Below are 24,304 nucleotides of genomic sequence, written 5' to 3' on the forward strand. Positions count from 1 at the left end.
ATTTCTCCATGTAACAGTCCCTTACAAGCCTGGAAATACTAAATGACGATCAAAGCTTTTTTTCCTCACCCAATAGCCACAGAACAAAGAAAAGATCCTGTTTTAAAGTATTCAATTAGTTAGACTTCTTGAACAATATTTCCACATCCGTTTTAGTTGTATACCATCATTCAGTTTTTCACGTGTTAGTAAGCATTTAAATATGACATTTACAGATTTGTATGTAATTACCTTCACAGTGTTATTACAAAACAGCATACATCCTAGAAATGACCTAGTGTCTCTTACTAAAGTTTGTCCAGCACGTGCTGACGGCCTCAGTTTACAACATATTCCAAATATGGCCAATAATTAAAGCGCAACAGAACGCCTAACAACACTGTCCCACACTGACAGAATGGGCAAAATAAAGAGATTACTGTATTTAAGAAATTGTGCATTTTGCCTGTATGGTCAAAATGTTGATTTGATTGGAAGCAGATGGAATAACATTACAACCTAGTCGCTGAACCTCAAAGTCTAAACAGGAAACAGGAATCTTACTGGCTGGGGAGAGTTGTTTTCTTAATCATTCCCAGAAATTCATAGTTACAGTTTTTGTTTGAGAATCAGACAGTCGTTCTCTTTGCATGGTAAAAGTAAATAGACAGGAACAAAGTGGCACTTTCAATGTAAAAAGAAAAGTCTTATAACAGTTAAACACCAGATATGAAAATAAAACAAACCCTGCACTATGAAACTTTCTATGTAAATTATGATAATGAGAGAAAAAAACAAAACAAAAAATCACTTCTAAAAGTTAAAAAAATATATATTGTCACAGCTACGAATGACCTGGAACTAGAACATGTCAAAGCAAGTAATCACAAACAACTCTTTTTAGTGCTCAGGGTCTGATCCTAGCAAAGGCATAAAATGTGAACAAATGTACATCGTCTCACCGTTTTCCCATTGTAGTAGTACATCAAAGAATTGCTGCCCACTCCAGCCACTGGGTACGCACAATACATGTTGATTTGAAAGATGTTCCAGACAGCAGTTGAAGTGCACTGCTTCACTCCCAGGGATACATCCACCCGATCAAACAGTAATTCCACCAGTACTATGCTCACTGAGTCCACACATGGATCTACTCAAAAGAAACTTATGCAAAACAGGGCTGAACCATCCCACACAGAAAATGGGGGAGGGCAACAATATACAGTAATCGCTTTCAACCTTGATCACACCCTGATTTTTGCAATGGTAATGCCTCCAGGAAAGCCTTTAGTAGAATGAAAACAGTGCTCCACAACATCAAAGCTGCTTGATATTATAGCTAGAGCAGACCAGAGGAAACTTTGTACACAGTTACTAGATAGTAGGGGGGAAAAGATGGGTAAAGTCACCGGCTTGTTAATCTCCTGATTTTTGTTTTTAATTAAATTCTAGCAATTGTGGCAGCTGAGACGCAGCATGCTGCAGTGCAGCAACACCACCATCTGGCAGGGTCTGCCTGAGCCACCAACCTCTTAATAACCAAGTACTGTAGTTTGGAAACTAAAATAAAAATGTACCAATGGTGCTCCTGGAATGTCTGCTGTACAACAGCGGGCACAGCTCTGCTTGTACATGTACACAATGTTCTAGAAATGCACACTGCCTTCCATACAGCTCACATCTACAGCAGAACATCACATACCTCAATTATGACTCGGTGAGTGATGGATGCATTATGATTATTCACATAGTGCCAGTTACTGCGGATACTAAGGAGTTAATAGAAACCTGCTTTTCCCCTACATTGCACCGAAAGCTCCTATGACAGGGAAAACATACAGCATCGCCTTCAAACATAATAGGTCACAGAGATTTTTCAGGACGGAACAAGGGTGTCTAGCCATTATTTCCCTGGTAATTTGTTCGTACATCTGCAAGTTATACAATATGAAACATTCATCAAAACTTAGAGAGAGATAAAATGGTGAAAGATAAAGTTCTATCAAATCAACACCAGTCCTTTTACAAGCACATCCTGGTAAATGTTAGGAGAGTTTTGACAGTGACTATTGCTCACAATTCTCTCTCTCTAAACTTTAATTCCCCCATAGGGAGAGGCTGTGCTGAAATGGATGTCAGGAGGCACAATGTGAGATCACTAATTACTCTTGGAGACAGTAGGAGTATATCAGAGGGGGCTCTTATTGTGGTATGCACATCAGAAAACAAAAAGGGGGTGGAATGAACATAAATATACCCCTTCCACATCGCAAGGCCGGGTCCGACCAGGCTCCAACACAAAGGGGGAAATTTAATAGGATGAGACATTCAGAAAGTGAGAGATCTGGTAAGAAATCTCCAGTTTTCTTTAAAAGCAGCAATCATTTAGACTGCAAAATCAAACTGTTGTTGCAGTGTAAATGATTGCAGCTTTAAAAAACCTGGGCCCTTATTCTGATCGGTGCGGCCGGATCCTAATATGCAGCCAGGACCGTGCGTGCGAAACCCCGCCTTCCATACGGATCGCCAACTCCGTCCGTACGCGGTAAGAAGCTGGCCGAACGGACCGCACGTGTATTTTTCAGGGAACCTCCTCCATCATTCGATGGTCGCAGACCATCGAATGCAGGACTGAGTGGTCCACCAGCTCCCGCAACCTCAGACCACACGGACATTTTTCCGTGCAAAAGCAGGGATCTGGGCGGGCAGCTGACATCCGGCGATGTCATATGTCCGCCCCCCTACACGTGCGTCACGGCCGCATTACCATACGTACGCCCAGCGTTTTCATGGGAACGCCCATGAAACGCGGGGTGTAAACATATGGTAATGAACCCAAACAGCCCTTCACACCCCTCTCCACCCCCTGTTCGTAGTGTACACATTTCATGCGGAATGTGGCCGTGCGTCCCGCTCGCACATGCGCAGAGACGCCTCTGCACATGCTCAGACACAAAACATCGGCGGTACGAACGCACGCGGATATTACCGCACCAACCAGAATAAGGGCCCTGGAGATTTCTTACCAGATATCTCACTTTCTGATTCTCTCATCCTATTAAATTCCCCCCTAGTGTTCAGTCTAGCACCAGGCATCTTCCAAAACCCATGCAGTTCCTCTTCCCAGCCTGTGGGTGTCACACTCTGCTGCTTCTAGCACTGTGTGGTCTGTATTTCAGCACTGATATGCAGACCAGACCTGTGCTAGAAGCACCACAGAAGAGAACGACACCACAGGTAGGGAAGAGATATATTAAGACAAAATGATAGAAAAGAGAAAGATTACTACACAAAAGGAAAATACAAATAATGTAAAACATACTATAAATATTTACATGAACAGATGAACAATATAAATAATCTTTCAAATCATTATCTCAAGCAAAGTTACGTAATGCTGCATTTGTTACTAAAAGAAACAAAGCCTGTGGATTTGAGTTTCTTGTACATATGCCTTGACAAAGGTGATCAGTTGTCTATTTTTAGCTATTGGTCTTTTCAGAAATACACAGACGCAGAGATAAGAAAAACATGTACAAAAGGGCACACAGCAGCTGCTAAAGAACATCACAGTACACAAGCCTGCTACTGAAGGACCAGGAACGTCTTCCTACCCAAAGGACCACAAGAGCAGCTTTCAGTACCCAGAGGACTAGCTTACAGGCTTTGATTCTTCCCAATGACTCAACTTATTTGCCAATATAAATCTGTAGCCTCTTTCCTAGAAAGTGGGCTATGGTGAGGATTTACCATGGTTAGAGCATTATGACATTACCTGGTTCTAATGTATTAAAAGGGTTATAGTGGGTACACATGGTGCGATTTTACTTGCGATTCGATCCCAATTCAATTGGGATTGAATAGAATGGTACGCAAAATGCATTCGATTTGACTATATACTGTAGTCTTGCCTGCCATGACACTTTTTCTATTCGATTTACACTACATGGGAGAGCACGCATTGGGATTGAATCTGCATCAAATGTAGAAAAACCATTAAAGGCCCATTCTATTTTCTATTCGATTTTGCTTCTACAAGCAAAATCAAATAGAAAAATAGTGCACATCTCACCGCGTGTACCCTCTATTAGGTCTGTTCCATAAATATAGTCATAATTTACTTAATTCATACATGAAGATGAATACTTTTTTTGCCGTCACTGCTGACCTCATTAACACCAGTTAGTGCAACAGGAAGAGGACCACACACCCCCACACACAACACCGTGGCAATACTCTTTAGCAACATTTTCCGCCATGCTGATAATAAACCTAGATATTTTGATAAAATCATTGTCTGGCATTGGATCATTCTGAGGCCAGCTCTAATAATGCTGACGCTTGAGTCCATCTCACAGCTTTTCATTATTTAAATTTCTAGTCTATTTAGAAAATGTTTAGTTTAATTGAGCAAAACAATCACTACTCTCGCACAATCTGCTGGAGCACACGATCTGCATCCAATTCGATTACAATTTGTACCCAGTTGAAGGGGTCATTTTTAAATCCTGACTGCAGCAGGTAGGATCTGCAAAATGACCAGCGTATGTGGTGCGCATGGGATCTAAAACATGCCAAATTTACATACAATCGGTCGAGATTGTATCAAAAATGGGGGCATTGAGGCCAAATCGTTTTGATGTGTCCCCAGCATGTCACTAACTACTCAGACCTGAGAGCCTTGCGATCAGATAACCACTACCCCACCAGAGTAAAATCCCTGTGCAAGGCTGCGAAAGGCTTGCAAAAATATTGCAGATTGGCAATTAGATGCAAATCCATTTTCACCATATAATGATTTCCCCAGTGTGTGCAGTCTGTGCATAACCCAGAACTCGGCCGATGCGATAAAAACAGACTGATCGGGATTGGAGTGGACGTCACACTCCTTTCCCTGGAGCAGCTTGGGCACGCCTGGGTTTTCCCAAAACCCTGTTCCATTGTTAACCTGCGAACAGCTTGCGATTAAATAACGCTGGATTTTATCACAGGATGGCCTCGTGCATGCGCGCTACGATCCCCACGCAGTCAAATGAAAAATGGGCGGACTGCGAATTTGCATATTCCACCGATCGGGTCTGACTAACCTGCTACAGTATGTGCGAGTTATATGGGTTGCGATCAGTAGCCTTATTACATGCGGCTAGGTCAATTGATTCTGACAAAATGGATATGAACTAAATATTCTCTGCAAAGTCCTGCTTAAAATGCAGGTACTAGATAAATAGGAATATACTCTAGATAAGATTATAACTTAACCTTAAGTCATTAAGCCTATGCTTTCTGCAGTGTCCCAAAACTGTTTTATCCCTGCCTGCTGCAGAGTTAAAAAAAAAAAGTAGTCAACTATACGGCTTATTTCGCACACAGTGCCAAATAAAGATGAAGGGTTAATCTCTTGAGCTGCCCTGAGTCTGGGGACTGAGGTGACATTATTTCAGACACTGTGTCATCAGCAAAGTAGCAGTGTACTGACCTGCACTCCCCAACCTCAAGTTTCCATTCACAACCTAACACTGTGCAGCTAAACAAACTGTGTATTTCTCTGAACACAAATAGATTACATGGTCTGACGCACAGGGATGTCTAATTACAGATAGAAAAGCTCTTTCCCTGGTGTGTGTGTGTGGGTGGGTGTACTGTACAAGACAGCAAGACAGAAATGGAAGCCTTTTGTAAGTCTAAAACCATACAAACCTATCATAGGTATTATTTTCGATACATTTTAATACATTGTAAGAATTTAGAAAGAAGGTATTATAATTTCTGCACATACAATCCGAGAGCATCCGATTTGGCAAAATCACTTAAAATCGGGATCCGGGTCGACATACAAAAAGTCATCAAAATGTTGACATGAAAATGGGCGTAACCTGAAAAGGTCAAATTAATTTTTTTCAATTCATTTTGTCGTTTTTAATACATTGCCATCCATGCAGACTCCGATTAGCAGAGGTAAAGGATGGAGAATGAAGCGGGTCCACATGCTTAACACAAAACAAAATCATAAAAAAACTCATGTTAAATTTTTCATGTATCAACCTAGTTTCTGTCGACCCCATAATCCATACCCCTAAAATCAATGGGAATGGATGGGAATGGTAGTGTGTGTGTGCTAAAAATCTATAATGATGCACGCTCCTGCGCATTGATTACAAACATTCCCCTCCCTTGTTGGCTGAAACTACAGGTCAATTTTGTCATGCATGATCAGTGGGGGTCCCGGTGATGTCACTGAATGATATTGGTAACTACAGTATATAATTTAGTATGAACGCAGGTCGCCTACTGTGTGCGGGACTCACCCTAAACCCTCTGATTTATACAAAATGCATTTACAGATTAAGCAACTTGGTTTTTGTTACGGAAAATCTTCACTACAGCAAATTGCACTTTGTGGCTTCACTGTAACAGGCCATTAGATACTCAAGTTCAAATTCAAGTTGAGAAGTGAACAAGGGGCCTGATTCAGTTAAGCAAAAAAGCAAACAACTGGGCAAAACCATGTTGTACTGCAGGTGGGGAAGATGTAACATGCTTAGATATGCCACTGAATTCTGGCTGCTTTTACATGTAGCCCATAAATGTTAGACAGCTTTATTTTTATTTTTTTAAAGAATTATTTTATTGCATAGTAACATACAGAACCATACATAACCTGTATGTAATTGTGCAGACTTCCAGAAACAATATAACACTCTAAACATAATCATCAGTATGTGACTCAACAAATAAATTGAAGAGAGAAAAAGAAGAAAAAAAAAAAAGAGAGAAGAGAGAGAGAAGAGGGAAAGGGAATAGAAGAAAAGAAAAATCGGGAATACGGAATACCAGAAAACTGAGATTTAACACAGATATCAAAAGACAGAACCCGCCAGGGAGTGTAATGGAGTCAAGCAGACTAGATACATAGAGGTGACTCCTTACTTGATGAGTTAAGGGAAAACAAATTAAGGCCCATTAAGGAATAGCAAGAATATGGACTATTGAAAGGGGGTGTCTAAATTAAATTAGTGCATAGATTCAACAGTGTGGTGGAGAAGGCGCAGAGTAAACAAACCAATGATTCGACATATTACCAAAATTTTCTAGTGTTGTGAAGGGCATGAGAGAATCTCTCCATAGAGGCAATAAACCAAATTTCGGCCAATACCATGTGCATAGGAGGAAGGACGGATTGTTTTTAAACACAGGGGCAGGGCAACCCTAGCAGCATATAGAACATGAAGAACTGGTTTATTCGATGAGAAATATAATCCAACTTGCACCAAGAGGTGCCCTCAATCAGGGCAATAGCAAATCTAGAACGAGAAAGGATCTGGTACCATGAATGAGAGTGTGCCTGTGATGAACCTGGGGGAAAGGCAGGATTATCCCATAATGGGGTGAGTGTGGAGGGGTAAGAGGTGACACCTTAATGAACAATTGAGATTTCAGCTTGAACACGCCCCGCCCCAATCTAACCCTCTGCACGTTACATCTGTCCCTCCTGCAGTGCAGCATGGTTTTCCCAATTGCCTGCTTTTTGTTGTACTTCATACTTGCTTGCCTACTTTGTCTTTTTCAGTATCCGGATGAATGACCGACAATGCCTAGGTCGAGAGAAAATAAGCACTAGATCGGCACGGACAAAAGAGCTACTCAAGCAAAAGGCAACAAGTGAAAATGTCACCATGTTTTGTGAATTTTGATCTTTTTTTTAACTTTATCATCCATGTGGACTCCAAACTGAAATGGTGAAATGGCCCGAATCCTGGCGAGAAAAGAGAGCAGATGCGGTACACTAATCGGGGGTCCGCATGCTCACGTGCATGTCAACCTTTTGTCAATGTCAACCTTGTGCATGTTGACCTTTTGTTGTGGACCTAATGACTGTTAATCTAGAACAGGGGTAGCCAACTCCAGTCCTCGAGAGCTACCAACAGTTAACGTTTTCCAGATCTCCTCACAGAATCACAAGTTAAGTAATTAGCTCCACCTGTGGATCTTTTAAAATGTGTCAGTCAGTAATGAGTGCACCTGTGCACCTGCGAGGTGAGCTGGAAAATGTGAACTGTTGGTGGCTCTCGAGGACTGGAGTTGGCTACCCCTGGTCTAGAACCTTGATGACTAATCTTGGCACTCCAGATGTTGTTGAACTACACATCCCAGCATGCTCTGCATCAGATTTAGCATGGCCAAATAGCAAAACTGAAGCAGAGCATGCTGGGATGTGTAGTTCCACAACACCTGGAGTGTCAAGGTTAGCCATCAAGGATCTAGACCAGTGGTTCCCAACCCTGGTCCTCAAGTACCCCCCCCCCCCAACAGTGCACATTTTCCAGGTCACCCAGCAGGTGCACTCATTATTCAGGCACATTTGAAAAGATCCACAGGTGGAGCTAATTATAGCACTTGTGATTCTGTGTGGAGACCTGCAAAACATGCACTGTTGGGGGTACTTGAGGACCAGGGTTGGGAACCACTGATCTAGACAATGCCTGTGAGCCACACAGCCTTGCCTTTTTTCCTCTAAAGCAGGCATGTCCAAACTGTGGCCCTCCAGCCGTTGTGAAACTACACATCCCAGCAGACCTTGCCATTGTTTTATCATTTACTAATAGGTAAAGTGTGGCAAAGCATTATGGGATTTGTAGTTTCACAACAGCTGAAGGGCCATAGTTTAGACATGCCTGATCTAAAGCTTGGTACACACCAGATCTATGTTTACAATCTGTTTGGTGTGAACAAGCATACCAGATCTATGTTTCCAATCTGTTTGGTGTGAACAAAAGTGCTTGGGTCTTCAAAGCAGCACTCGTATAAAAAGTAATATAATAAAAATATAATATATTTTGATGATTAATGGCTGACTAAATTCAGGTTAGAAAAACAGGTCTTTAGGGTTATCCACAAGAGATGAGGAAATGTTAGAAAGCTGTATGAAAGAAAAGGGAAAACGACTAGTGTCTAAAGCTAGGTATGCACTATACGATAAGCTTCAACACCGATTGTTAATGATATCGGTGGTGCTCGCAGACTAATGATTTAGCACATACAGTCAGAAGTAGATCATTCAGTGACGTTTCCCGGTCCCTGCTAAACATGCAGTCATTAACCTTATTCATAACCAAGGTAACACGCATAGTTAATGATATGGTACATATATACTAGAAATGTGCGTGAATATCGTTAGCAATTTCTTTATCAGGCATATCATTTAAAAATATCACAGTTTGAACCCAGCTTAAAAAACTTGCTTGCATTAAATGAGTGATGCCCTCTGCTTGCTGGGATCGCCAAGCTGGGGGCAAGCCCAGCACCAAGGTAAGCTGCTGGGGGTGCACCCCTAGCCCCCAAGGTGAATGGATGCCGCACACAGTCATCCATTTACCTCCTCCCTGCCTCCGCTGCACAGCACAGCAGCCTCCATACTGACATAAGGACGCTGGAGTTGGGCTCCCCCATTGCTAATTGTGTTCTGCCGCTGGGTGTGTGATCAAAACCACAACTAACTTTTCACTGTGTGGACAGGGTGGGGCGGTAGTATACTTCATAACTGCACTACCTCCCCACATTACATCTCTTCACTATGCTTCACTACATCTCTGCACTATATCACACCACACTACATCTCTGCACTATATCACACCACACTACATCGCTACTGTAATTTAACAAGCCAGGCAGAAAATCATAATTCTGCAATTTCCACACTTACCAGCAGAGTGCACATGCAAAACTTTAATCGCATCCCTGAAGGAACCAATTGCAGTTTGAGTGACGATGGGATGCACAATGCAGGCGGATCTGGACCATTTTCAGTGTAGTTTGGGCACCTGCATTTCATCACACACAGCCGCTGCTTGAAAATGCCGGGAACTACCTTTATGGTAGCAGTCGTAGTGATGCAGGGCATTTCTTTTCATGCTGGGCGGCCCCCAGACAGCAGTTGCAGTTTTTCTATTTTAGCAAAACTACAACTTAACCAGGCACAATATCACTGCACTACCAAACCAAACTACATCACCACACCACACCCCTATGTAACCTCCCAACAATCCAGCACTGCATTACATGCCTGCACGAAATCACTTTGTTATATACCCACACTACATGCTAGCAATATACATACCCAAACTACCTTACTGCATTACATCCCCACACTAAACATCACCAACATACAACTTTGCTAACTCCCCACTCTACACCTCACCCATATACTACTACAATACACCAGTATACCACTAAACTAACTCAGCACTATATGCCTGGACTACATCCCACACTACAAAACTATACACAAACCTGCATTACCTCCCCACACAATTTTCTCTGTATCTTTGCACTGGTCTTTGCATGAGCAGCTCAGTACGGACAGACAGTAATCAGGATAGCCGTTGGGACTGGAGCCTGAAGGGCGACCGCAGATAGCAGGCAGGACTATCAGCAGGATTTGTATGGGTAGCCACGGGTATAGTATCCGCAGAAGCTGGAAGAGGGTAGAGTGTCCGCAGAAGCTGGAAGGACGGCCACGGGTGCAGCATTTAGCAGGGGCTGGAAGGGGCCGGATTAAAATGGGCCGGATTGATCTGCATCTCCAGGCCCACCATTTAAAAAAGGCCCACAGTGTCCTGCAATGCAGCCAGTGGCAACAGGAATAAATGTTTTTCTCGCTGTTACCACAAACGGTAAAGCCCACTCGCCTCCCGGCCACCCAGACTAATATCACACATTCACCCCTGCCACCAGCCAGCCCCCTCAGCTGAATCAGGGCCAGTCCAAAGCCCCGCCTGGCTAGCGTGCCCATCCGAAGCACTGCCCTGGAACCATTCATAGCCTTGCCTCAGACCCCAAAGCGGTGTACCCGTCAGAAACTCCGCTCCTGGACGACCACTGTCCACCTCCCATGACCAACTTTAAGCTCCCGGAGGGGGTCCTTCCTGTTTTCCACGGCAGGCCTTCAGACACCTGGCGAACTCTCCACTCGCGGCATCCCTTCTGCTCTCGGGGGGACACTGCTTCTGTGGACCCCCTTCAAGCTGACTCCCAGGCACTGCTACTCTGTGCGGAAACCCGGGTCACTCAGGCGCTGCTGTACAGTGACTCCACAGGTGCTGCTCCTATTCCGATGTGGAGATGCCTGCAGCTGCTGCTGCTCGTCCTAGACCGGGCTAGCACACAACTCTGACGGATCTCTTGATTTCCCTTGAGCGGTGGCCAGAGTGTCAATTGCCTGCTTTAAATTAAGGGAGACACACAGGTGCTGGGGGGCAGCGTGTTACAGACCAGGCAGAGCAAGAGTCTGCCATGGCTCTCAATTGTCCTAATCTCAGTGAAAGGACGCATAGAGCACAGACAGCATCTGAAATGTGGTGCTGGCAAAAACGCTGCTGATTGGCTGCTGGTATGAACTCCGATTGGCTGACAAAGTCACAGCTGACATCACTCATCATGGCTGCCTGGCGCCCGCTGCAATATATTGCGCTCAGCCGCATACCCGTAGTAATAGGTGAGCGGTCCGGCCCTGCTGAGTCCCCTAAACATCTATCACACAAACGCAGGGCTCCTGTGGCGCTGGGTCCCCCCCACCACCGCGAGGGCTGCAGACCCTTAGTTACGCCACTGATAGAGAAGTCATCAGCCTGAAGGACTGGAGACCCACTTTAAGATCATAACAGAAGAATCGATACTTGTGTAGTTTCACGGCGGCAGGGAAAATCGCATCGCATGCGAGGCGATGGTACTTTTGTAGTTTCCAGTTCCCCTGCCCGCGGATGGCATCGCATGTGCGATCGGATTGCATGTGATGCGATTAAGCACACCGCCACTATCCACGCCACCCCGAAGCGTGGCGAGCGCAGCAAGCCCTGTGAGGTACGCGTCCTCTCGACTTGTTCATACCCCAACTATCCACGTTGGGTGGACTTGATTTTATAAAGTGTGGCGAGCACAGCGAACCACCAAGCCCCACAAGGGGACGCGGAATACACGTCAAGTAATTCGCTGCGCTCGCCACGCTTCGGACATGGTGGCTCGCTCACTTTCTAAAATCAACTCTGCGCTGACATGGATAGTAGGGGTATAAACAAGTCGGGAGGACGCGTATCGCGTCCCCTCGTGGGGCTCACTGCGCTCGCCACGCTTCGGGTTGACAGGGATAGTGGGGGGGTGCTAAATGTGCTTAATCGCATTGCATGCAATCCGCGGGCAGGGGAAACTTGAAACTTCAAAAGTATCATCGCAGTGGATCGCATGCGATGCGATTTCCCTGCCGCCGTGAAACTACACAAGTACCGAAGAATCATTTAACTACAGTAGTTCAGCAAATCAAAAAAGTACAATTTGGTGCTGGATCAAACCATGGGCCTGATTCAGACCTCATCGCTTTGCTGCGAATTTTTGGAGCCCAATGATCTAGTTCTAGTACAAATTGCCTCCAGATTTATTTATTTTGCTCCAAACTCAGGGGGTAAGTCAAATTATTTTTTGCACCCATTAGATCAATTCTGCTTTATATAGAATTTAGCCACCACAATTAAAGTTTGATACCATCTAAAGTCCATGTTAAGGTGCTCAAGCCTAAGGCTGTGAAAATGAATGTAACCTCTGCAGCAAACAGGCATCTAAATGGAGCAACAATGGAATTATGACTCCCTAGTGGTAGCATGGGAAAAACTGAATAACCCAAAAGCATAGGCATTTTATAATAGGTGCAAAGGGTGTAGTGATCAAGGGCCCCTGGGTCCAGGGGGGCCCACACTTCACCCATATATTTTATGTAACCCTCCAGAGTGCTGCGAAGGTGACCCTGCGCTGCAGACAGAAGTCAATGTGGCCACTGATTGATTTGCGCAATGCACTGGAAATGTTCAAGGAACAAGGAGTGGGTGCCATTTTCCTACGCATGCAAAGTGTACTCTGGAATAATGACAGAGGATGTCTGGATGGCTCACAAATAATAAGTTGACACAAAATGTTGACATGCACTAGGTCAGGGATGGGACTTTTGGCCCTCCAGCTGTTTAACTACACATCCCAGCATGCCCTGCAATAGCTTTGCTATTTGGCCATGCTAAAACTGTTGTAGGGCATGCTGGGATACATAGGTCAACAAGCTGGAGGGCCAAAGGTTTCCCATCCCTGCATTAGGTCAATATTAACAAAAGGTAGACACAGCAATGGTTGCCACTTAAAAGGTTGACATTTTTTGGGGTACTTTTTCATGCTTTACCATTCATGTGGACTCCAATTCAGAATGGTAAAGTGGACAGCGAAGCAAGCCATGTGAGGGTACATACTACACTAATTGGCGGTTCACATGCTTAGTTGTCAACATAAACATAGAAAAAAAAAAATTTGAAAAAAAAATCATATCAACTTTTTCATGTGTTGACCTATTGACTGTGTTGACATTTTGTCATCTAGTGCACCGATCTATTGTCTGTTTACCTAGACATAGTCTATGAGCTAAGCCACACCTAAGCTAGTCTACTCAAGTGGTTCCCAAACCGTGTGCCATGGCTCCCTGGGGTGCCTCGGGACACTTGCTCCTTGGGGTGCCACGGTTGTTGGTCCAGGACCAATTCAAATGAATTATGATCAATTATTTATGGACAAAACCAGTGCTGGTGGCTGTTAATCATACAATATATGTAAAATCAGAAGCAAATCCTGCCCTTTACCACATACCTGAACCTGAGAAGCACATGTAAACACAATCTACTTAATTTGATATACATTTTTTTGGGCCTAGGGGTGCCGTGGGAAAATTCTGATACTCTAGGGTGCCGTTTTTCGAAAAAGATTGGGAATCCCTGGTCTACTCACTGCCAGAGAGGAGGGGCCTGCAACAGAGGCTGCCCAAGAGCCCTCTCCTCTCTTAAAATGAACCTGCTCAGAATGAGCCTGCTACAAATACATTATAATAAACTTAAGGCCCCCTTAAGGTGGTCATACACGTTACAATTATTGTATACAATATTGCATCTCATAGCATATCGGTTTTGCGATGAGATCAGATTAGATGAGATCTAGTACAAAAAGTATGTGCTGCACATACTTTTTGTACTCATCGCTAAACCGATATGCTATGAGATGCGATATTGTATACAATATTGTATACAATAATTGTAACGTGTATGGGCACCTTTACACTTGTCAACTTATTGTCTCAACAAATTGAACCTGATTGACTCGAGATTTATCCTATGTGCAGGAGGTTCAATCTCTTCCAATCTCTTGGTTATACTCAATGGCACAGGATTGTAGATTGTGTCCTACACATCAGGCACATAAGATTTTGTCAGACGGCACATCAGATCTCGTCAGATAAATTGACTCAAATTGGATGAAATCTCGCAAAATCTCACAAGTGTAGGGGGCCCTTTACCCTGCAAAATTATAAAACCGTACAGCAAAGAATTAACATTCAAACTTCAAAACAAGTTTACACCAAGCAAAGATTCGGCTACAAAAATTGTATAGCATAATCCAAGGAAGCCAATTTATTACTTGTACAAGGCAATACATTTTAAATATTCACTCCTAGTTATTTTACATAGTTTTCACAGGTTATGGCATTGTAAGAAATGAAGTACAGTACAAGCCACAGTCTGCAGAGATAAAGGGTTAACTTTTTTCAACACAAATTCTATTTGAATTACTCTTTAGAACTGCAATGAAAATCAATTGTCATGTAGGCTTACTGTCACTAAAGAGTATTAAATTCCATCCCCACTATACACAACCACAAAACCTCAAGCACTCCGAAATACTAAATTATTCATATAATCCTAAACTGCAATTGCCTAGGCCTTGGTTTACAGCAAAAGGAATAGTTCAGGAGTGTTGTCAACCTGCAGTATGTGTCAGAGAGATTCCATGGGTAATTCCACCTGTTAAATTAATCTCACAATAACAGATTAATATATTTATTTTATTAACAGTTTCTTATATAGCGCATACATATTCCGCAGCGCTTTACAGAGTATAGTTGAACATTCACATTAGTCCCTGCCCCAGTGGAACTTACAATCTATGTTTCCTACCACATGTACATGTACACGCATACACAGACATTCTAGGGTTAATTTGTTGGGAGCCAATTAGCCTAACAGTATATTTTTGGATGGTGGGAGTAAACCGGAGTACCCGGAGGAAACCCACGCAAGTACGGGGAGAATATACAAACTCTGCGAATTTCGACTGCTGGCAATCCTAACGTAAGTATGCGGTTAGAGTTAGGTCGGGTGAGAGGGTAAGGTTATGGCCTTAGGATTAGACTGAGGGGACCACATTTTGAAGATGCTGATAGCCCTGAACTGTCTGGAGTGCTGACACCTCATCTGTGATAGTGCCGAAAGCTGCAGGAATGTATCACATTGCAACACCTGGATCCTGTCACTACAAAAGAGCTGGAACTTTGGTGTAGCCCCTTTTGAGAGTGACCCTGATAAGGTCACGCTACAGGGAGGGAGGGGGTGGGGCTATTGGGGCAGGGGGAAGGCAAGTATATATATATATATATATATATATATATCAAACCCCTGTTGGTATACCCTCTATTGGGATGCCAGTGCCTGTATTCTGACCCCGGCATACCATCCTCTGATCACCCATTTGTATTTCATTGGAAATGGTATAAATTGGTACACAAATGAGGTTACTTGGCAAACTTTTCCCATCAAAAGAGATTAATGACGAACTGTTGAACTTATTTAGAAAATCTTAAAAAGCCATTTACAGGAATAGTAATACAGTCAGTGATTTCAAAATGTATTCTATTACCAAAGTTATGTATATAGGGTCAGATGAAGGGTCTAACAGGCCTGGAGCTGAAAACGTTCACAGGCCTGTTATCTTATGGTGGAGGAAAGGCCTGTGCCTTGTAGAACCCATACAGCCCCAGTGTCTCCCTAAAAACATACCTCCCAACTTATGAAGGTCTGCAATCAGGACGTGGCCTAATTTGGGGGCGTGGCCTATACTCGCGGCTCTTCCGTGAGGCCACGCCCCCATTTTGCCGCTATGGGGGCATGACCCAGAGGCTCTGTGAGCCTCTAGCCATGCCCCCAGTCCCCTGGCTGCGGGAATAGACACTGTGCGCATGCGCACAGCGTTTATTCCCCGCTGCTTAGCAGCTGACAGGGGGGACTCCCAACAGCCCCCCCACACCGCGGGACACTGCCGCCCGCGGGTGGGACATCGGGACAGGCCCTGACAATCGGGACTGTCCCGATAAAATCAGGACTGTTGGGAGGTATGCTAAAAATATATAAGTAAAAGCATAAATATGTAAAATAGAAATGCAATTTTAATACCTATGCGTTATAAACAAGCATGTGGCCAGGTGGTATCTAGTGTCTGGTGCTCATCATGCTGTCGTGATGATGGGTCTATTTCTATGTGGAGGCCTGGAGCTACAGCTCCTGCCCCACTGTCAGTCTGGCCCTGCCTGTATACTGTAGGTGCTCAGCTGTTTTATAAGCGTTTCATACTCTATGGACCACAACAAAGTTAGGCTGCTGAAGATTAATGGTAAGCGGAACAAAATAGCTTCAATAAAAACTCACGATTTTCTTATTGCTAACAAATTGTGAACATCATCATTTGCAGTGGTCTCTAGATTTGTATACAAAAGTCCCAAAAACATTTACAGATATAAATATTTAGATTGCATAGAAACCTATGGAAGCATGAGACATTAAATTGCTTCTGTATAAACACATCAAAATGACAGACCACACAGGAAGAGGAAGAAACAATGTCACTTTTATTGTGGCAATAAAGTCTGCACATACAATGCCATCATAGTTGTACAGTGACGTACACTCTCATCCACTATTATATATCTCACCTCTGGGTGACCTGGAAGCATCTCTGACTGTACATCTATGATTTCAACGATGAAATAAATATACTGATCCATGACTTCTTATATACAAAACTAATGAAAAAATTAGACCAAAGTACTGTAGTTTGTAATTTAAGGCCAATAAAAACGTATGTTCGGATTATAATATTAAGCTTGGAAACAAACCTCCAACATATTGGGATTGTAATAACTAATAGGAGGAATGGTATAATATTCTGTTCAATAGACAAAGTCCAAAATATTGTATGTGAACCCACTGCACTGCTAGGGGAAGAAGCCATGGGACCCTGCTGTGAAGCTCATGTCTAATACAGCTAACTGTTTAGCTTCTCCTTTCATTTAAACAATGCGAGGAAACAGAAACGCTGAGACCAAGTCCCTCTTCTGCTGTAGTTTCTATAATTATCCTGCAGATGGTGCCATTATCCAAACACAACAAGGAAAAAAATAAGTAGCAAAACATAAACACCAACTCATTTGAGATATTTGTGATATACAGTATGTGATCATTGGTAAAAAGGGAGAGATGGACATTTGTTGACTTCACATAAATGGTAAGAACTTGTATCATGATAGCAAAGGAGTTTATGTGAAGATGATTGGCTTCCAAGTCACACATGACTTCACAATTCCAAGTTATTCACAACTATAAATGATCGGTGAGAAGCACGACACCTTCTGTGACTTAAATAAATAAAAAAGGTTATTGAGCTTGCAAGAAAGAGATAAAGAAAGAGCTAAAACAAAGTATAATAAAAGTATAAGAGGTAAATTTACTAAAGAGTGAGTTTTTAGAAGTGAGAGATGTTGCCCATTGCAACCAATGAGATTACAGATATTCTCTTGTAGAAGGTGCTAGATAAAATAGAAGAATTCGAATGGTTGCTAAGCAACATCTCTAACTTAAAAACTCACACTTACCCCTTATAACGGCTTCCGGGAACAAAATAAACCAAAGTTCGCCTGTTGAAAATGGCTGCATTATTTTTCATTTATTATTACCAGTATAGGTCCATACACACTGGGCGACTATGCCCAGCGATGATCACTATCATCGCTGCGGGGAAAGCCGCTCAGTGCATACACACTGAGCGACTTTCCCCCTGCCCGGCGCTGACGGAGGGGGGAGGATGGCGTTGCATAGCGCAGCGCTATGCAAAGCCGTCCTGAAAGCCACTCATCTGCTGGTATAACCAGCAGATGAGCGGTTTTCCCGGCGATGTTGCGGGAGCGCGTGGGCCATACACACTGGGCGGCTTTTCAGCTCAAAGTCGCCCAGCGTGTATGGGCCTTTTCTTACATAGTGTAGCATATTCCATTGTGCTTTACAATAGGAAACAGTAATAGAACAATTTGGGGTAATAACAGAGAGAGAGAGAGAGGTAGGAAGGAAGGCCCTACTCACAAGCTTACAATATATAGGGAACTAGGCAGTGATACACAAGTATAGGTGTTATCTATTTCATAGTGGTCCAGAAAGATTGCAAAGATTCTTAATATGCTTCATGATATGATCACACAGCATTGTTGGCCAGGGGTCGGAAGGATGGGAAAGTGAGAAATAGAAAATACTACGTTGATTAAAATGTCTATCACACCTTTAATCGTGAACGTCTTCAATACATTATACAGAACGACTTCTTGGCTGAAAGGGTATATAAAAAAGTTCAGTGCTGCTCTTGCAAAAAAGTAACACTAAAGATTTGCTTCAAATACTCATTAGCCACATAGCAACAATAGGAATCAAAGTGACAAATCACATAGCAAACACTCCCCCCCCCCACTAAAACAGGAGGAAGAAAAACACAGAAGCTTTAATGTTATATATTATACCTTTTCACGCTCAGCCATAGCCTAATCTCAAATGCCACATTTTGTATAGTCCAAAAATCTGCATGCCTGATCCAGCCAGCTTTCGCTGTGGATCAATTGGGAGTCTGAGCAATTGGCATCTATCTTTGGCAGTACAGCACCCCCTACATCTATAAATATTTCCTCTGCCACAAACATTCATGCATTCATTTTATACATAAGAAACCGAACACTGCAATGGAAAACTAATGCAGATCAATGGGAAATGTAATATACTGGACGTTCACTTGCTACTACAGTTGTCTGTTCTTGTGCAGGCCTGTTACATATTACATTAGCTTGCAGAAGGTAGCAACGGCACAACTGGAATGAAAACGGTGGCAGTTAAATGTTTTGGTTGCTGTCAGTTTTAATATAATTTTTTTGTTAATCTAGCAGAAATCATGCGGTTCAGTGTACCGTCTACCCAGAATTAGACACAACTGTTAAAACGTAAATGGCTAAACTATATTTAGCTGCTAGGAGGGAAGAAAATAAATATTCCTGGCTTTGGGAAAATGATTTGAAGCATTGTGTTCATTTTGTTTATCAAGCAGCTATTCAGCCTCTAGTGGGGCCTGAGTGCTTATGCAAGCAAAAGCTTTTAAGAGTGCCTGCAGCTGCAGTCCTGGCTTCCAGGTAGACTGCAGGTTCAGAACACAGCTGCCCTGGGCTGTATAAACCATTTTAGCTCCATCTGGAAGCAAGGTTAGAAATTTCAAACTCAGGTTTTATCTTACAGGAAGAAACCACAAGAATACAAATAGTTGAGTCATGCCACCAATCCCTAATCAGCGTGTGTACCATGTGCTATTGCTCTGTAGACTACGAAGGATGTTCCATTGAAACAAAACTGCTCTGAGTTATGACTCATCCAATTGCACCTGCGCCCAAGTGTTAAGCACTGCCAAATTAAAGCCCTTCATCCATTTACACAACAAAGGGATGTACCCCGCAAGGCAGCTCTCTCCCTCCCCTCTCATTTGTTGGGGGGGGGGGGGGGGGGAGGAGAGTGGCAGGCAGAGAGAGCAATACAGAGAGAGAAAGAAAAAGTAACTTCTATCAGTGAGCGGGGATTTTCAATTCACTTGGATTTGTAAAATGCTGATTCATTTGCAAACAATTTTCCTTCTTTACAGAATAAGGGAATATTTAATACCACAAAACACCCTTACAGCTATAGATTATCACAGCCATTAATGTCCATCCCCTCCCCACCAAAACCATTGCAACCTTTTTCATCAAAGCCCTTTATTCTCTAGGGATATATTTTCGAGCAAAGAGGGATCAACAAACTAGTTGCTTGAAAGCCTTCCTGATGCTGGGCTGAAGTTAGGAAAGGCTTAATGAAAGCTTTAAAATCCACCAGGGTTTCGCACTGAACATCTGACTTGGTGATTTATGCATATTAATAACCTCAGTCCTAGTGAGGCAAGCTGAGCCGTACATGTCCTCCGAATCTTAATGTCTGCAGCTCCATTGGGATTATTACAAATGTAAATTTTGAAGATTCTTGGCTATTAATCTCTGTCTGTCCTCATGCTCCGCAACATAATGACTAATTAAACATCAAAAGACCTGTACAGGAGATCTTCTTTGACAGCTTCTGGCCCCTGTTCTCCTCCCATGAGAGGAATTCAAATGACAGGGACAGGGGGACGGGAGCATATGACGGTGATACAAATCACTGCTGCGAATCTGAAAACCCAACATCAAACGCTGGTTTTGACCTAATGAAGCTCTACCATTGATCAAGGCAGGCAGTTTATGGTCACTGTAAAAAACCTGTTAAAATAACGATTTGTATGACCTCTGTGCATGGTCCTAAGAATCCAATTTATTTGCCATAATAATTTGAACAATGCAGTCAGTACTTACGGAAGAAGGCAAGCCAGGGGGGACCTTTCTTATCTTCTTTGTTTGTACAGGATCTGCACACACAAATAAAAAAAAAATTATATGACGTGAGCTGGGATTGAAGGAGAGTAACAATAGGTCTATATCTGACACTGCCATGTACAATCTATTTCAGAAAATATATATATTGTGCTGCCAAACTATACTGAAAATATGCGTTCCAAACATACAACTTTGGAAACTGTAGACCAGGCATTCCCAACCACGGTCCTCAAGGCACACCAACAGTGCAGGTTTTGTAGATATCCAGGCTTGAGCACAGGTGACTTAATTAGTATCAGAGGGTTCTGATTAAACCATCTGTGCTGAATCCTGGATATCACTAAAACCTGCACTGTTGGTGTGCCTTGAGGACCGTGGTTGGGAATGCCTGCTGTAGACTGACATTTACCTTAAAGCACACACAGTACACATACACTATTGTCAGCCCGGTACACAGAAAGGTCAGTACACTCATAGGGGTAGATTTATTATAGCGGTGCTAAAAATGCAGCTACAACACTTCCTGCTTCGCCTCAGTAGCGAGGCGAAGCAGGAGGGGAGAGCGACAAGATCTACTAAGATCTTGCCCGCCGAAGAGGGGGAGCGCTAACTCCCCCCTCCGGCGATGCCTCCTCCAGCTGACAGCGCATCAGTTAACACTGACGTGCTGTCTGCTTCTCCTCGGCCGGCTGGACTGCGCATGTGTGGTATCTCGCTACTCACGCGGGATCTCCAGCGCAGCTCAGAGTCAGCAGCAGGGACAGCGATGTCCCTGCTGTAGGCATAGGGCATCGCCGCCTGCAGCTGTCGAAGTCCATAGCTGCAGGCGGTGGAACGGTCAGCGATGCTGACCATTCATAAATTAGGCAGGAGGGCACTACGAAATATCATAGCTGCGCTATGCCCCCTGCCCCACAGCGCCGCACGCTAGACACCCGCTCAGCGGGTGACATAGATCAGGGGAAGCGCTATCCCCTGCCATAAGGCACGGGATAGCGCATATTCCCCTGATCGTCAGATAATAAATCTACCCCATATTCACTGTCAACCTTCACTGTTTATATAGTGGCGTAACCATGAAAAATTCTCCCCCCTGCCACAAATCTTTTGCACCCCCCCAACCCCCTTACCCCTCCACATAGTGCCGCTGCGTCTGCCCCTGAACCTTCCGCTGGCGAATCAGTCTGCGGTCCGGCTCCTGTTGCCATAAAAAATGTGTCACTCATACATGTGCCCCCATACAGCAGACAGGTTTTTAAGGATGCTAGAGGAGGCCTCCGCCTCCTCTAGCATCCTCAAAAACGGTCTGCAGTATGGGGCAGCCATTTTCTGTGTGTCACATTTTTTATGGCAGCAGGAGCCGAGAGAGCAGGGAGACTGAGAGCCAGACCACAGACTGATTCGCCAGTGGCAGGTCCTGGGCAGACGCAGCGAGTACCAATAGCCCCGCAGCCCCCCTCCAGCGCCCTCACCTTCCAAGCACCTCCCCGCCACCGCGGGGCGATAGTTACGCCACTGAATACACCAGCAGTACAACTGAACTTTGCCAAAGTCAACAGATAGCACTTTATAACAATCATTCAGGAACAAAACTTGCAAGAGTATTACTAGTAAGGTCTGTGCAAGCTACTGTACTTATTTATTTACAGTTTCTTATATACGCAGCAGATTCTGTTGCGCTTCTTTCCAATTGTAGACAGTGATAGAACAAACTGGGTAATAACAGACAGACTTGGAGGTTAGAGGGCCCTGCTGCAAGCTTAAAATCTATAGGGACATTTATTTATTAACAGTTTCTTATAGGGGGGGGGGGGGACAGGCACCAGCAATAGCATAGCAGTCCCATAGCACTTACAGTGTCTAATTATTATAAGTGTTTATTTCTAAAATAAAATAGAATTCTTCAGCAATGAGCAGAGTAGGAAAAACAATTAAAACACACACACACTATAAATATTAGAAGATGGGGAAATAAGGTCTTGCTTGTGAGAACATCCAGTACAATACACATTAAATAACAGTCAAACAACAAAGTACACTTTAATTTTAAGTCTAGAATCTGTCATAACTTACACATACACAAAGGTGGACATAAAGAAAGGAAGGTGTCAACCATACCAAGGCACAAGCATTGGAGCTCAGCAACATAAAGGCAATTTCAATTTGCCAGCAAATGTCAATGTTAATAGCTTTTACCTGTATGTACTGACAAAAATTAACATCTTGCCTTTTAAAGGTAAAGCTCTCATTGTCTCTTAAGGTGCCCCACACACTGATAAATATTGGATCCACTCCGATACCTATTTGATTCCCCTTGAAATCCAGACCACCGCAATTGAGCAAATGATCACAGGTTTTACTCAATCATTCTGTGTGGCCATGAACAGGGTTGTTTGGGCCCCCCCACAGCCCATAACCCTCCATCGCACCACTTTCACTGGCAGACGTAGGAGAGAGGCCGTGGTGGGCAGGAGATTTCAAAACGCCTATTCATATGAATAGGGTGGAAACTAATTGACTGAGAGAGCTCTTTCAACCAATTAGTGACCACCCTATAAATTTAAATAGGAGTTTTGAAATCTCCTGCCTACTGCCGGCCACACTCTCCATCTGCCAGCAGCAAGGGTGCGGGGCAGCAGGAGATGCCAGTGCTGGGAAATGGCCACATCGTTCATCATTCTTATACATGGAACGATGTGGCCAGGATCTTGCAGGATGAGCCATTCATCTTTTCACCTGCACAAGGGATCAACAGGCTCAAACAACCTGCGGGCACCCATATATCGGATCATCGCCAAGCCTACACAGTAAGTTTTTAAACGATTGGTCAGGAACTGCCTTATCATATATAAGAAATCCTACAGTTTGTGGGCACCTTTACTTAAAGCAGGTGGAATAGTTAGGCACACCTACTCCTGCAACCACTATAGGAGTGGTCCAAATTATTTTGTACTCAACACAATCTACCTTTCAGCTTCTAAAAGATTTATGAAAATATTTGTATTTAGATGGACAAAGTAAAGTACAATTCAGATGCAAGTAATACCAAAAGAGCCAGAGAAGCAGTGCATAGAGTAAGGGGATATTCAATCCTGGGTCACGTCTGCCGAAAAGGGGGTTTGGCTGTGAAAAACGGCCATGGATAGTTGAGATCCAGCCATGAGCTCGACAATCCACGGCCGTTCTCGCCAAAATAAGCCTTTGGCTTGTTTTCCCGGGATGCCTCTTCAATGCTGTTGGGATTGAATAAGCACCCGCCGCTATTTCCCCCGTCGGAATAACGTTGGAGGATTGAATACCCCCTAAAGCTGGGCACACAGTAGGCGACACGCAGATCCTTCGAGATCAATGATTTCCCTTAAATTCCTTGGTAAAAGTGCTGCATATTGTAAATAACTTACAAATATGTATAATGGCTACCTATTTCCATTTCTACAGAATGGTTTATATGTTTGCATCTTAATGGATATATTATTAAAATTAATAGGCAGCAAATGCTGCTTAACAATAACATTTAACTTATCATATTTCTAGGGAAAGCGAACATGAATGAAGTGTAATTGCTGACCAGAAGTTGCAAGACTGCAGCCAGCATAAGGCTATATTATGCCCAAACATAATGAAGACTACACTGATAGATCATCACACACTCAATACTGATCAAAACCTTATTTAACATGTTGGTCAAAGCAATTGTAAGAGAACTGCCACCCGCCCACA

General features: G+C 43.5%; 1 protein-coding gene across 13 annotated transcripts in view; it reads right to left on the reverse strand.

The window, feature by feature from the left end:
- TCF12 (transcription factor 12) overlaps positions 1-24,304 on the reverse strand; it is a 237,105-nt gene that overhangs the window by 44,571 nt on the left and 168,230 nt on the right. For 11 of the 13 annotated variants that reach the window (XM_083183833.1, XM_083183842.1, XM_083183841.1 and 8 more), the window contains one exon: positions 20,564-20,616. In XM_083183833.1, the coding sequence (XP_083039959.1) occupies positions 20,564-20,616 (53 nt within the window). Of the gene's footprint in view, positions 1-941; positions 1,210-20,563; positions 20,617-24,304 lie in introns of those variants that run through there. The other 2 variants (XM_083183845.1, XM_083183846.1) reach the window with 2 other exon arrangements.

This window comes from Crinia signifera, chromosome 4 (assembly GCF_055691185.1).
Source record: "Crinia signifera chromosome 4, ASM5569118v1, whole genome shotgun sequence".
Taxonomy (NCBI): domain Eukaryota; kingdom Metazoa; phylum Chordata; class Amphibia; order Anura; family Myobatrachidae; genus Crinia; species Crinia signifera.